General features: G+C 48.1%; 1 protein-coding gene and 1 long non-coding RNA gene across 6 annotated transcripts in view; one reads left to right on the top strand and one right to left on the bottom strand.

Annotated features, from left to right (window-relative positions):
* The window catches only part of LOC105543343, a 24,712-nt gene that overhangs the window by 6,865 nt on the left and 7,139 nt on the right, over window positions 1-10,708 (top strand). The window contains exon 2 of the long non-coding RNA XR_001006609.1: window positions 1,884-2,376. This is a non-coding gene — a long non-coding RNA (uncharacterized LOC105543343). The remainder of the gene's footprint in view (window positions 1-1,883; window positions 2,377-10,708) is intronic.
* IFT22 (intraflagellar transport 22) overlaps window positions 6,630-10,708 on the bottom strand; it is a 7,112-nt gene continuing 3,033 nt past the window's right edge. For 3 of the 5 annotated variants that reach the window (XM_011985189.1, XM_011985191.1, XM_011985192.1), the window contains 3 exons: window positions 10,088-10,177; window positions 8,281-8,483; window positions 6,630-7,250 (listed from right to left, as the gene is read on the bottom strand). In XM_011985189.1, the coding sequence (XP_011840579.1) occupies window positions 7,102-7,250; window positions 8,281-8,483; window positions 10,088-10,177 (442 nt within the window). In that variant the 3' untranslated portion in view covers window positions 6,630-7,101. The remainder of the gene's footprint in view (window positions 7,251-8,280; window positions 8,484-10,087; window positions 10,178-10,708) is intronic. The other 2 variants (XM_011985190.1, XM_011985193.1) reach the window with 1 other exon arrangement.

Here is a 10,708-nt window from a genome sequence, read left to right as displayed (position 1 = left end):
GAGGCGGAGGTTGTGGTGAGCCGAGATCGCACCATTGCACTCCAGCCTGGCTAACAAGAGCCAGACTCCGTCTCAAAAAAAAAAAAAAAAAAAGAATAAGGTGGCTCTGCGAGTACTGACACAAATCCCCAGTATAAAAAGTGAAAAATGGCTGGGCGCAGTGGCTCACGCCTATAATCCCAGCACTTTGGGAGGCTGAGGTTGGCAGATCACGAGGTCAGGAGTTCAAGACCAGCCTGGCCAACATGGTGAAACCCCGTCTCTACCAAAAATAGAAAAATTAGCTGGGCGTGGTGACGCTTGCCTATAATCCCAGCTATTCGGGAGGCTGAGGCAGGAGAATTGCTTTACCCTGGACCCGGGCTGCAGTGAGCCGAGATCGCGCCTCTGCACTCCGTCTTAACAACAACAACAAAAAAGTGAAAAATGAACACTTTTGTGGAAAAGTGTAAACGGTCTGCTCCCATTTCTATTAGCTAACACACCCGTGTGCACACGGAGCTTTCGGTCGAGTCTGGAACGGGAGGGCGGGGCCTTCCCAGGAATGAGGGGGCGGGGCCGACCCGGACCCTCCAGGGAACGCCCTTGCGTAACTCGCGCACTTGGGACCCGTTCCCGCCCAGGACCACAGGCTCAAGATGGCCGGGTAGATGCAACCTGCACGCGCCTCTCCTCCGAAGGGAACCGAAGGAGCCTGTAGCTTTTCACACTTGCAGCAGATCCGCTGAGAGAACGCGGGATTCAGTCGAGAACCCACGGGGAGCTCGAGGAGCGGAGCAGAGGCACCCAGGCAGCCTTTGCAGAGAAATCGGATAGGCGGGGACGGCCTGTAGCTCCCGCGCGCGGGGAAAGGGTGAGTGAGAGACCACGGGGTTCCGTAGTCCCCACACGGACTTGGCCGCAGCCACCTGACCCTCGCGGGCCTCCAGAATAGGGGGCAGCGGTGGAGAGATTCCCCAGCGGCGTTGCAGGGGCCCACGTGGAGCCCATGGGCCTCCCTGCCCTGAGCAGCTGCAGCTGCAGCCTCCGCCACCCGGAGTCCAGCCCCTAGGGCAGCTCCTGCCTTGCCTGCGGTAACCGCCGCAGCCAGCTGAGGGCCAGGGAGGGAGAGGAAGGCCGAGCGGTCTCAGGAGTCCCAAAGGATAAATAACCCGCTGCTGCCCGCGGGACCCAGACGCGAGCCAACTGCGCGCCCGCCCTGCCTCACCTGAGCTTTCCGCCGGCAGCCTGGGGACCAGTCCTTCCCTGTCTGTCACAGCCAGAGCCCAAACCTCGGGGGCCTGAGGACAGTCCGCTGGCGGCTCCGTCCCCTGAGGATCTTGAGCACACGGGCCAGGGGCCTGAGGATTGGGGGCTGTTCTGCCCCTTCCACCACCGGTGGTGCCTGACCACTCCTCCCCGGGGTGTGGGGTCTGGGGCCCAGCCTGTGGGATACCACCACAGGCCACCTGCCGGCCAGGGGAGTCACCTGCCCGCCCAACCCATGGCAACCACCTCCAACACCAGCAGAGACGGCCTGGGTTCTGGTGGGTTGCCCCCCAACTGCCTTCACCCACATCACACCCGCTGGTCTGGGGCCTGGGATCAACTACGAGCTTAGCTGGGGCTGCCACTACCAGGATTCGAGCAGGGCACCTAGAGGACCCCAAATTGCTCCCCTGAACCCATTAACGCCACAGCCAGCCTACACCGCTCCTAGGTTTAAGAATGAGGCAAGCTCAGCCCACCACTGGGGCTCAAAGACTGGCCCACCTTAGCCTCCTAGTCCCCAGCAACCACACCCTCCACTAATAACCACCCAAGAAATCATGCAGCGCCTACAATACTACCCCAAATCAAAGCCAAAATGCCCCACCTAACCAACACCATATCTACATTTTCAGGAAGAAGTCCTCCCCTACAAAGTGAGTTCACAAACTTGGAAGAAGCAATTTACACAGGATGCGCAGATTTCAACAGGACACGGGAAACGTGAAAAAGCAAGGAAGTGGGATGCCTCCAGAGGAACCCAGTAATTCTCCAGCAACAGATCCCCATACAAAAGAAATTCAAGAAATGTCATATAGAGAATTGTGGAAACTGATTTTAGCCAAGATTAGGGGGATTCAAGAGACTTCTGAAAAAGAAAGTAGGGAAACGTCAGTAGCAATTCTGGATATGCTTGAGGTATTTACCAACCAGTTACAGAGTTTACCAGAGCACGTGGCAAATGTGGAACTGAAGAAATCACTGGATGAAATACAAAGTACACTCAAAAGCTTCAATGGTAGACTAGATGAAGCAGAAAAAAAACTCTCAAAACTTAAAATCTGAAGCCTTTTTCTCAATTCAAAGATTTAAAGGGTTGTACTCTGGCCATTCATGTGAACAAAATCTGCTGGGTTAATTGTTATACTGGGGTCTTGGATAATCATTAAAGGTGAAATGAAAATAATTTCTTTTTGAGGTGGTCAATTTTGCAAGACGGATTCTTGTTAGGCAGCAGTCATGGAAAGATGATTTAGTTCAGTTGACATTAATAGTACTCTTGGTAATCCAACAGGTGAATGTGGTTCAAACTAAATTGCCAGGGAATTGTGGTCTACTAGAAAAGCCACTCTCTCCAATAGACTGCTCACACAGCTGCTACATGTCAGCCCTCCTCACTGTGAAAGTGACAGACACCCTAGCATTTTTATTCTTCTCCCTTAGGTGCCTCAACTTTTTCTCCCACTCTCAACTGTAAAGAGCTATATCTACCATTTGATCTACTTAGTGTATTTTCTTGTTGGCTATGTTAAAAAATTACAAACAGCAATTATGAATGAAAAATAACTCCATGGCCAGGCACGGTGGCTCATGCCTGTAATCCCAGCACTTTGGGAGGCTGAGGCGGGTGGATCACAAGGTCAGGAGTTCAAGACCAGCCTGGCCAAGATGGTGAAACCTTGTCTCTATTAAAAATACAAAAATTAGCTGGGCGCAGTGGTAGGTGCCTGTAATCCCAGCTGCTCGGAAGGCGAGGCTGAGGGAGGAGAATTGCTTGAACCTGGAGGGTAGAGGTTGCAGTGAGACTCTGTCTCAAAAAAACAAAACAAAAACTCTTAAGATGATTAAAACAAACCTTACAATAAACCATAAACTCACCATATATAGTGATTCTGTACATTAAATCTTTAGAACATGTTTACCAATTTCGTGTTAAGAAAAATTTTTTAGAAGTTGTGTATGGGCTGGGCACAATGACTCATGCCTGTAATCCCACCACTTTGGGAGGCTGAGATGGGCGGGCCACTCAAGGTTAGAAGTTTGACATCAGCCGGGGCAACATGGCAAAACCCCATCTCTACAAAAAATACAAAAATTAGGCATGCACTAATTAGTGGGATGGACCATTACTGGTGCGTGTATCTCTAGTCCCAACTACTCGGAGGCTGAGGTGGCAAGATCAGTGGAGCCCAGGAGGTTGAGGCTGCTGTGAGCTGTGGTCATGCCACTACACTCCAGCCAGGATGACAGAGTGACAGCGTGTCTCAAAAAAAAAAAAAAAATTATGTCTGTACTCCACTTTTCAACTGGATATAGTGTCCATAATCAAGGTCATCTAAATAAATATAATGTTTTGCAGAGTTTTTTTTTTTTTTTTTTAGACAGAGTCTTGCACTGTTGCTGGGGCTGGAGTGCAATAGTGCGATCTTGGCTCACTGAAACTTCTGTCTCCTGGGTTGAAGCGATTCTCCTGTCTCAGCTTCCTGAGTAGCTGGGATTACAGGTGCTCGCCGCCATGCCTAATTTTTTGTATTTTTAGTAGAGTCGGGGTTTCACTATGTTGGCCAGGCTGGTCTTGAACTCCTGACCTTGTGATTCACCTGCCTTGGCCTCCCAAAGTGCTGGGATTACAGGCGTGAGCCACCGTGCTTGGCACTTTTTTTGAGATGGAGTTCTGCTCTTGTTGCCCAGGCTGGAGTGCAGTGTCACGATCTCAGCTTACTGCAACCTCCGCCTCCTGGGTTCAAGTGATTCTCCTGCCCTAGCCTCCCAGGTAGCTGGGATTACAGGCACGCTATCACTCCCAGCTAAATTTTGTATTTTTAGTAGAGATGGCGCTTCACCATGTTGGACAGGCTGGTCTTGAACTCCTGACCTCAGAATTTCCATTCGTCTCAGATTCCGAAAGTGTTTGGATTACAGGTGTGAGCCACCGCATCCGGCCTTTTGGAGAAATTAAATGCTTTTAACCTTCCAAAGTATCCTGGGTGAACTGTACACCCATGCTGCTAGCAGTGTATACGCTAGAGCCAAAAGGTGAAAAAACCGAAATGTCCATCAACAAATGAATGGATAAATAAAATGTGTAGGATAGAATATTATACCACCTTAAAAAGGAAGGAGATTCTGATACATGCTACAAGGCAGGTGAGCCCTGAGATCATTAAGCTCTGGGAAATAAGCAATTCTTATGCCTCAGTCACCCGAGTAGTTAGTATTACAAAAAGACAAAACATAGTGTAGGATTCCACTTATATAAGGAACTTAGAGGAGGCAAAGTCATAGAGACAGAAAGCAGAATGGTGGTTGTCAAGGGCTGGGGAAGGAGGAATGGGGAGATGTTAAGTGGGTACAGTTTGAGTTAGGGATGATAGAGGGTTCTGGGGATGGACGGTGGTGATGGCTGTACAACAATGTGAGTGTATTGAATGCTACTGAACCATATACTTCCAAATGGCTAGAATGGTAAACTTTGTTATGTATAGTTTATAGATAGTTATGTAACAGGATAACGAAACAGGGTCGTTAAAAACAGAGTAACTTAAAATTTGAAAACATCCCCAGTGACCAAGTAAATCTTTTAGGCTTATAATGAAAATAGCAATGCATTTCTTATTGTAACTACTTTAAAAATAGTTTTTAAACTATTTTTAGTTTAAAATAAACTAAACCTGCCACATTCTTTTTCTAGTCTGCCACAGTCTTGATTTCCCAATCGTATTTTTTCTTTTTTCTTTTTCTTTGTTTTTTGGAGACAGAGTCTTGCTCTGCTGCCCAGGCTGGAGTGCAGTGGCGCAATCTCGGCTCACTGCAACCTCCACCTCCTGGGTTCAAGCAATTCTCTGGCCTCGGCCTCCTGAGTAGCTGGGATTACAGGCACCTGCCACCATGCCCGGCTAATTTTTGTACTTTTAGTAGAGACAGGGTTTCACCATGTTGGCCAGGCTGATCTGGAACTCCTGACCTAAAGTAATACAGCTGCCTCTGCCTCTCAAAGTGCTGGGATTACAGGTTTGAGCCAATGCACTCAGCCTTTTTTTTTCTTTTTTTGTTTGAGATAGTCTCACTCTGTTGCCCAGGCTGGAGTACAGTGGCAGAATCTTGGCTGACTACAACCTCTGCCTCCCAGACTCAAGCAATTCTTATGCCTCAGCCACCTAAGTACTGGTATTACAGGTGTGTGCCAACACGCCTGGCACATTTTTGTACTTTTAGTAGAGATGGGGTTTCACCATGTTGGCCAGGCTGGTCTCGAACTCCTGGTTTCTAGCAGTTCTCCCATCTCGGCCTCCCAAAGTGTTGGGATTACAGCCGTGACCCGCTGCAACTGGCCAGGCACTTCAATTTTTTTTTTTTTTCCCTTTTCTTGGAGACGGAGTCTTGCTCTGTCACCGGGCTGGAGTGCAGTGGTGCAATCTCAGCTCACTGCAATCGCCGCCTCCCAGGTTCAAGCAATTCTCCTGCCTCCGCCTCCTGAGTAGTTGGGACTACAGGCACGCCCCACCACGCCCAGCTAATTTTTGTATTTTTAGTAGAGATGGGGTTTCACCATGTTGGCCAGGTTGGTCTCTATCTCTTGACCTTGTGATCTGCCTGCCTCGGCCTCCCAAAGTGCTGGGATTGCAGGTGTGAGCCACCACGCCCAGCCAGGCACTTCACATTTTATATCACTCTGTATGTCTGCAAATAACTGAGAAAGAGCCACAGTTGGGGGTTACAAACATATTTTAGTGAGTAAGCAAATTCTCAAATACAAAATCTATGGATAACGATCAAGTATACCTTCATTTGGCATGTTAAGTACCCCAGGTTCCCACATTATCTGAGGGAGGGCAGCATATGAAACTTATTTAGACCTCTTTTTAAACATTTAATGTAATTTCATCTATTTGAGACATGGTGTCTGTCACCCAGGCTGGAGTATAGTGGTGCGATCTTAGCTCAGTGCAACCTCTGCCTCCCAGGCTCAAGCAATTCTTATGCCTCAGCCACCCGAGTAGTTAGTATTACAGGCATGTGCCAACACACCCTGTGAATTTTTATATTTTTAGTAGAGATAGGGTTTTGCCATGTTGGCCAGGCTGGTCTTGAACTCCTGGCTTCAAGTGATCCGCCTGCCTTGGCCTCCCAAAGTGCTGAGATTACAAGTGTGAGCCACTGAGCCCCACCTAGAACTCTTACAGAGAATGAAGAATGCATTTTGATTTTCTTTTTTGCATATCCAAGACATTGCACTCAAGTTTCTGAATTGGCCTTACTATTAGGTTGGTGCAAAAGTAATTGTGGCTTTTGCCATTAAAAATTAAAAGGCAAAAACCGCGATTAGTTCTGCACCAACCTAATATTTAGGAAAATGGAATGAGTTCCGCGAGGGTGGGGATTTGTGTCTTTTTCATGCATGCTGTCTGCAGTCAGCAGCTAGGACAGTGGTGCACACACAGCAGGTGCTCAACCCATCGGTGTTTGTTGGGTAAATCAAGGAATGAAAATTACATTCAAGCCAATACACATGATTAAACTACTGTTGTATCATTGGGCTGCAACGGTTACAATTCCACAAACTATATAACTGGACATATGTGAAGGTGGTAAATCCCTCCATTTTATAGGTCTTTGGGAACTTCTGGGGCCAGGAAATCTGAATTCGATGATAGGATTTTCTAAACTGAACTCAGGACAGAGCATAGATGGTCTGAGTGAATGTCCTGCGTGACAGGTGCCTTCCTGCAGGTAGGAACACTTCCTCTGCAGTCACAGGGAGAAGAAAACATCAGGAGCTGGATGTGATTTCAGATCTGCACCAAGAAACATGCTGATTTCACTGGGGAGGTGGCAGTCCCAGGTGAAGGCTGGCTAGGTCATAATTGACATCTCTTCCCTGTCTCTGCTCTCAGACATGGAGTTGATGATGCTTTTTAAATACTTTATGAATTCCATCCGGATCTCCTCAGGGTCATCTTCCAGGTTCGAGTGCACCAGCTTCAGCTTGTTCAAGGGTGGCGCTTGAAAATGAAAATAAGGTTAGTCAAGGAGTTTCAATGAGGGGCCCTTTCTAGCTCCCAGTGAAACTTCTAGAAGAAATTTAACTTTCTGAAGTTCACAAATCAAGTTGTCTTCCTTGACACCAGAGAACAGAGAAAGGGTTTGCTATACTGCCACCTGGCAACAGGATGAAAACCTTACAAACCACTTTCCAGGTCTTCTGTTCTTATAGGTTCTCTATTATTCTCATTTTGTTTCTGAGTATTTTCTGACTTCTTTTTCAGGATTACTGTGTCACCCTTGGGATGTGTGTTATGTGAATTGGAGGTTTTTCTCCAGAAAAGTTCTTTCAGAAAGAGTGCCACCCCAGTCATACCCAAGAATAGCGACAAGCAGGATTTTCCGACTCTGTATTCTGGTTCGTTTTTTTTTTTTGAGACAGAGTTTCACTCTTGTTGTCCAGGGTGGAGTGGAGTGCATCAGCTCACTGCAACCTCCACCTCCCAGGTACAAGTGATTCTCCTGCCTCAGTCTCCTGAGTAGCTGGGATTACAGGCGTGCACCACCACCCCCAGCTAATTTTTGTATTTTTAGTAGAGATGGGGTTTCACCATGTTGGCCAGGCTGGTCTAGAACTCCTGACCTCAAGAGATCCGCCCACCTCGGCCTCCCAAAGTGTTGGGATTATAGGCATGAGCCACTGCGCCTGGCCTTTCATTTATTTATTTATTTTTTGAGATGGTGTCTCATCCTGTCACCCAAGCTGGAGTGCAGCGGTGAGATCACTGCAACCTCTGCCTCCCGGGCTCAAGGAATTCTCCTGCCTTAGCCCCTGAGTAGCTGGGACTACCGGCGCCTGTCATCATGCCTGGCTAATTTTTGTATTTTTAGTAGAGACAGGGTGGACTCACATGGAGCGGGCAACAATTGCCTAGGGTACAGAAGGTGCTCAGTAACCGGACAGAGCTGCTGGTTTGTAGGACGTGGGGCAATATGTAGGTGTCCAAAACATTCAAGACAAAAGAGGAAGAGAAATTCTAGTTTCCTTACACAAAGACAGGCTTCCTTTATCATCTCCAGAGCCTGGTTTGTGGTGTGCAATTAGCATACACTGTGTGTCCTGTAAGGACTGCTGTTGGACAAAGCAGGAATACCACATCTCCATTTCCTTCCGTTGGCTTGGGATGTCAGCATTGAAGACGATCACCACTCCATGAGCATCCTTCATCAGGGCTGGCCAGCAGGACTCAAACCTGGGAGGAAGAAAAGGAACAAGAGGGAAAGTCAGGTCATTCTGGTTTCTAACTGTGGACTTTAAAAAGAATATCTTAGTATTAAAAGTTGGTCTATAACAGCCTGGGCGTGGTGGCTCACTCCTGTAAGCCCAGCACTTTGGGAGGCTGAGGCGGGTGGGTCACGATGTCAGGAGATCGAGACCATCCTGACTAACATGGTAAAACTCCATCCCTACTAAAAATACAAAAAAGTTAGCCGAGCGTGGTGGTGGGGTCTTGTAGTCCCAGCTACTTGGGAGGCTGAGGCAAGAGAATGGCATGAACCCGGGAGGCGGAGCTTGCAGCAAGCTGAGTTTGCACAACTGCACTCCAGCCTGGGTGACACAACGAGACTCCATCTCAAAACAACAACAACAAAAAAGAAACAGTTGGTCAATGACTTTTTTTTTTTTTTTTTTTTTTAAAGAGACAGGGTCTTGCTCTACTTTTTGTTGCCAACAGCAACGAAAGTAGGAGGTGGGTGATGGCTGGGCAGTCTTTTAAAATTGTGCAGTTGTGGGATCATAGCTCACTGCAGCCTCCAACGTGGGCCCGAGCGATCCTTCCGCCTCAGCCTCCTGAGTAGCTAGGACTACAGGTGTGCACCACATCAGGCCAATTTTAGTTTTTTTAAAGGTTGATGATTTCTTCATTTAAAAAAAATTGTTATTATTTTTTGAGATAAGAGTCTGGCTCTGTCGCCCAAGCTGGAGTGCAGTAGCAATGTCTACCTCCCAGGTTCAAGTGATTCTCCTGCCTCAGTCTCCTGATGTGGCTGGGATTATTGGTGCACACCACCATACTGGGCTAAGTTTTGTATTTTTAGTAGAGACGGGGTTTTGCTATGTTGGCCGGGCTGGTCTCAAACTCCTGAGCTCTGGTGATCTGCCTGCCTCGGCCTCCCAAAGCAGTGGATTACAGGCGTAAGCCACGGTGCCTGGCCCCTATTTTTTTTTTTTAAAGATGAGGTTTCATCATGTTGGGCAGGCTGGTCTTGAACTCCTGACCTTAGGTGATCTGCCTGCCTCGGCCTCCCAAAGTACTGGGATTACAGGCATCAGCCACTGCGCCTGGCCAAGGTTGATGACTTCTAACTGCATCATAACCTAATCACTAAAGTGTATAAAGCAATGCATGTCAGCAAATAATTTATCAAGCTCCTCATATGTGCCAGGAAACATGCTAGGCCCAACTTCATGGTGCCTGATGGGCAGCTGATTTTTTTTGTTTGGTTTTGTTTTTTGAGACAAAGAGTCCAGCTCTGTCACCCAGGCTGGAGTACAATGGTGCGATCTCCGCTCACTGCAACCTCCGCCTCCAGGTTCAAGCAGTTCTCCTGCCTCAGCCTCCCAAGTAGCTGGGATTACATGTGGCCGCCACCACACCGGGCTAATTTTTCGTATTTTTAGTAGAGATGCAGTTTCACCATGTTGGCCAGGCTGCTCTTGAACTCTTCTCCTCAGATGATCCACCCTCCTTGGCCTCCCAAAGTGCTGGAATTACAGGTGTGAGCCACCACCCCTGGCCTGGGCAGCTGATTTTTAAACCATTTGATGAAGTGACTTTCTTTAAAGGAAACATACTTAGCATTGCCACCACAGTCCCATAGCTCGAATTCACAGCCTGTGCCTTTGTTGTTGCTGGTAACATGCGGGTTCTCAAATTCCAGGATCCTAAAAGGAAAAAGAAGAGCAGTAGGCTGGGTGTGGTGGCTCATGCCTGTAATCTCAGCACTCTGAGAGGCCGAGGCAGGCAGATCACTTGAGGTTAGGAGTTCGAGACCAGCCTGGACAACATGGTGAAACCCTCGCTATGCTAAAAATAAAAGAATTAGCCGGGCATGATGGTGGGCACCTGTAATCCCAGCTATTGGGGAGGCTGAGGCAGGAGAATCGCTTGAACCTGGGAGGTGGAGGTTGCAGTGAGCCGAGATTGTGCCACTGCACTCCAGCCTGGGAGACAGGACGAAGAAGAAGAGCAGCAGTAGCACCAATAATGAAGCTGCATTACACTTTTGGAATGCCAAGAGCAACAAAAGTAGGAGGTGGGTGATGGCTGGGCAGTCTTTTTAAATTGTTTTATTATTAAATTTTTTTTTGAGACAGGGTCTCACTCTGTCACCCAGGCTGGAGTGCAGTGGTACGATCATAGCTCACTGCAGCCTCCAACTCCTGGCCTCAAGCAATCCTGCTGCTTCAGCCTAC

This window comes from Mandrillus leucophaeus, unplaced genomic scaffold (genome assembly GCF_000951045.1).
Source record: "Mandrillus leucophaeus isolate KB7577 unplaced genomic scaffold, Mleu.le_1.0 Scaffold280, whole genome shotgun sequence".
NCBI classification, from domain to species: domain Eukaryota; kingdom Metazoa; phylum Chordata; class Mammalia; order Primates; family Cercopithecidae; genus Mandrillus; species Mandrillus leucophaeus.
This window is presented reverse-complemented; position numbering and strand designations above follow the sequence as displayed.